The 4,084-nt window shown below is 36.0% G+C and overlaps 1 protein-coding gene across 1 annotated transcript; it reads right to left on the minus strand.

Moving 5' to 3' along the window:
* Positions 1–1,055: 1,055 nt before the first annotated feature.
* On the minus strand, positions 1,056–2,855 carry LOC120163235 (disease resistance protein RGA2-like). Its single transcript, XM_039173212.1, has one exon. It carries the CDS (start codon positions 2,853–2,855, stop codon positions 1,056–1,058), a length of 1,800 nt encoding a protein of 599 aa, XP_039029143.1.
* Positions 2,856–4,084: the final 1,229 nt, after the last annotated feature.

The following is a 4,084-nucleotide window of genomic DNA, read 5'->3' on the forward strand; positions in this document are numbered from 1 at the left end:
TATTTTCATATTAGTCACATAAATATATATATTTTTAATCTTTATTTATTTTCAATATCAAAGAAAAGGACAGTCTTAATATAACTGGATGTCCTATTCTGGTATTTTAAATAATTAAATATTATAAAAATTATAATATAGTTTTATTTAAATTATTTTTAGGATAAATTATTACATATTTTAATATTTATTTATTTATCAATATTGAAGGAAAGAGTTGTCTTAAAGCAACTAGAAACCATTTTCTAATACTTTTAAATAAATAAATATCTTACAATATTAAAATATTTTTTTATTTTTTTTAATATCAAAAGAAAGAGCTGTCTTAAAGCACCTAGAAGCCATTTTCTGATATGTTATTATATATATATATATATATTCTTTCAATTATATTAATAAATTTTAAATAACAGGATTATAAATTAAATATATCTTTGAATTTTTAATTTCTAATAATAGAGACAATTTATAATTAATAAGTACCAAATTTGGGCGTTGTAGGGGTGTTAATCCTTCCCTAAACGTAATCGACCATGAATCCTTTTTTATTTCTAAAAAGAATGAATTTTTGGTTAAAACGCAGATCAGTTTATCTTTTAACCGATGTTTTTCTTAAAAACTCTTTTAAAAGATAATTTTTAGATATTCGACCTACCTGACTCAAAAGGCCGATGGCGACTCCCAAAAATATTTTAAAAATCATTTATTTACATCACTTTTCCCGTCAAGTAAAATTTTCGTGCCCGGACGAAAATCGGTTACGACAAGAAGCACGAGGAAAAGAAATAGAATATCAACTCTTACCGTTAAGAAAGCGCTGATCAATCATCTTCAACTGAAATTATATTGCCATCCAAACTTATACGATAAGCATGAGTAATCTTGGGCCAATCCACTCCAACTTTTTGTTTGCATCTTTCACTTAAAAGAGGACAACCTTCAATATGCAATCGTTTGAGGCGTTGCATGCCTTCTGGCAGACTTGATAATCGTGGGCAACGTGTTCCACTCCGGTGACGCTTTGAGGTTCACACAGGCTTTAATCATCAGATACTTTAAAGTGTTGGCAGATCGCCGTAGAAGCCAATGGGGTAGAGTCTCAATCTTTGGCAAATTTGTAGTTTCCAATGATTGTGGCTGAAACCTTGATAATCATTGCCTTCCTTCTCTTTGAATCTATGTGGCTCACTCAAAACAAGCTTCTCACAAATCCCAATAACTAGAGTTTGCAATGCAGTAAGATTATTCAAACCATGTGGGAGTGATACCAAGTTCTTGCAACTGGCAACACCCAATGTATGGAGAGATGTGAGGTTTTGAATCCCTTCAAATAAATATTCTAGATTATCACAGCCCCATATGATCAAGAATTGAAGAGATTTCAAGTGTTCTAATCCATGGCCACTAAGATCACGTTGCTTTGTAGTTAATGATAAAAATATGAGACTGGTCATCTTCCTCATATCCTTTGGTAGCTCTTCAATTTGATCACATCCAGCAAAACCCAGACTGAGCAAATTCTGCAACTCACAAATGGAGTTGGGGAGTTTCTTGATGTGGAGAGAGTCACAAAGGTTGAGATACCTTAAAAGCTTCAAGTTACCAATCCATTTGGGCAACACATCGAAAGTAGACCCAAAAAGATCAAGCACCCGCAAACTTTGAAATCTCTCGAGGCAATTTTCATCCAAGAATTTGCTGGTTACTCTCTTTCTCATATTGGGAAACCTAAGTGTACGCACATGTCCTAATTTACCAAGGAAATCGGAAGCACTTTCGTCAGAGGAATCGGAGTCTATAAGGCACACATGCCGAACACTTGGGGCAATCTTTTGCTTGAAAGAGTTCACCAAACAACAGTCGTTCTTTGCTACCAATAACGTCAGATCATGTAAAAGATCATGCATTTTGAATACACCATAAAGAAATGCCACATTAAAATCTTCCAAAAGAGATCGTGCCAACAGGTCGTTCAAATACTGCCTTCCAATATCAAAGGGATTTTCATTTTCATACGATGATTCAAGCAGACCTTGAGCCATCCAAAACGAGATTAAACCAAACTCAATAAATTCATAGTCTTTGGGAAAGAGTGAGCAATAAGCAAAACATTGCTTCAACCGAGGAGACAGTTGATCATAACTTAGTTTCAGAACATAAACTATTTCGTCATCTTTCTCCATTAATTTCCAAGTCTCACTATTCTTCACAAGTTCCCACTCCCGCTCTGATGTTTTGGAGAAAAGCATACTCCCCAAGGTCTTCAGTAGCAGTGGAACCCCTTTGCATTTCTCGACAATTTGCTCCCCAATTTCCACAAGGTTTGGATGTCGTTTCTCTTCCCCTTTCTTGAAAGCAAACTTGAGAAACAAAGATAAAGATTCGTAGGAAGGAAGAGCTTTCAATTTGTGAGGGGAGACTGTACCTGTGATCTTTGCTACTTTATTGCTTCGAGTGGTAACAAGAATTCTGCTTCCGGTAGCTTCTCCGGGTAATAACTGTTTCAGTTCAACCCACTTCTTGTTATCATCATTCAAGACATCATCTAAAATAAGCAAATACCTTTTACCATTCAAGCACTCTCGCAAGGCCGCCCGTAATTGTTGAAAATTCATGCTTCCAAGGTCTCCATCACCACCCTTTTCGGCTTTAATGGCTTTAAGGACTTTGAGCACTACTTGTTGAACATCAAAATCTTCGGAAACGAACACCCAGAGTTTAAACTCAAAGTGATTATGCACACTTATATCATTGAAAACCAGTTTGGCAAGAGCAGTTTTCCTCAGACCTCCTAATCCAACTATGGCAAGGACGGGTATGTCTTCATCACCAGCTGGAACATCTTGCGTTAACATATTCACAATTTTTTTTTCTCATCATTTCTTCCAATTACCTCCGATTCTTGCACTAAGGAGTGGGTCTCCCTGTCGAAGCGCCGGTCATGCCTTGGGTAATCATGTATCTCAGTGAGATGAAATCTATTTTTCAACTCACCAAGATCATGGAAGGTCTGTTGGAGTTCTTTTATCTTGTGAGCCATTTTAACACTGAAAGCAGGTGAGTATAAAATCGAACGGAAATAGCCTACCTTCTGTCCGATGCTACTCCCTTTCCGAACTTGCTTCCTCAGTGCTTCAAACTTAAATTCATCCAATACATCTTCTGTGTCGTAACAGGCGTCCCTCAGCCTTTGTAGCCAAACCCGGAGTTCATGTTGATGAGCCTGTTTCTCTTCAGCATCTAAAAGCACCGCTTTGATTGTGGTTAACGTGTGTTCAATCTTTTGAAGTTCCCCCCGAACACCACAAGCTAGGATAATTTCTGCAAGAGCAAGCTCGCATAGTTTCGAAATGGTATTTTCTACAACTTTAAATACAAAGGATCCGGCCATGATTTAGACAAGAAAAAGAGGAATATTTGCGGGAAACACAGATAAATGCAGTCAAACTTGTGATTTAGGTTATGTGTGGAGCTTGGGGTTAGGGTAGTGGAGCAATTTTTTTTTTTGGGGAACGTGTTGCTTTCAACGCAAATAATATAATAATGTTATAATTAAGACATGATTATAAATTTAGTACAACAATTATTATTATTTTCTCTCTAACCATATGGACAACTTCAATATTAATTTTATTCAGTTCCAATAAACTAGCCTCTCACTAATTTCAAACCAGTAACATCAGGCCCAACCTTCCTCAGATCTTCCTCCCCCAGATTCTCGAAATATTACCAATAAACAATCGATGCTGAGTGAGTGAGAAGACCAAACATAAGAACAAATAGAAAACTTGTCACCTTTCATTGATGGCTCTATTGGCCAATTATACGCTTCTAAGTCACAAAAGCATTGAGCTTGTTTTCACTTGAATATTTCATCTTTCATAATCTGAACCAACCATCATAAAGTAGGATGCATCAGCATTAATATCAAATAGGGAAAATTCTGAATGATAATTAAGAGGCCTATGAAGTTGTGCAATTAATCAAGGGACAAACTTACTCAAAATCGAAAAAAGAGTCGAATTAAAAACGTAATGGGTTAGAGTTATGACTGAATTTCTTCCTAGACGAGGTCATGAAGTTA

This window comes from Hibiscus syriacus, unplaced genomic scaffold, assembly GCF_006381635.1.
Source record: "Hibiscus syriacus cultivar Baekdansim isolate YM2019G1 unplaced genomic scaffold, ASM638163v2 tig00111430_pilon, whole genome shotgun sequence".
NCBI classification, from domain to species: Eukaryota; Viridiplantae; Streptophyta; class Magnoliopsida; order Malvales; family Malvaceae; genus Hibiscus; species Hibiscus syriacus.

Bases quoted from the DNA above. Each gene is read 5' to 3' on its own strand.
- LOC120163235 (XM_039173212.1), bottom strand. From the start codon at position 2,855: ATGTTAACGCAAGATGTTCCAGCTGGTGATGAAGACATACCCGTCCTT.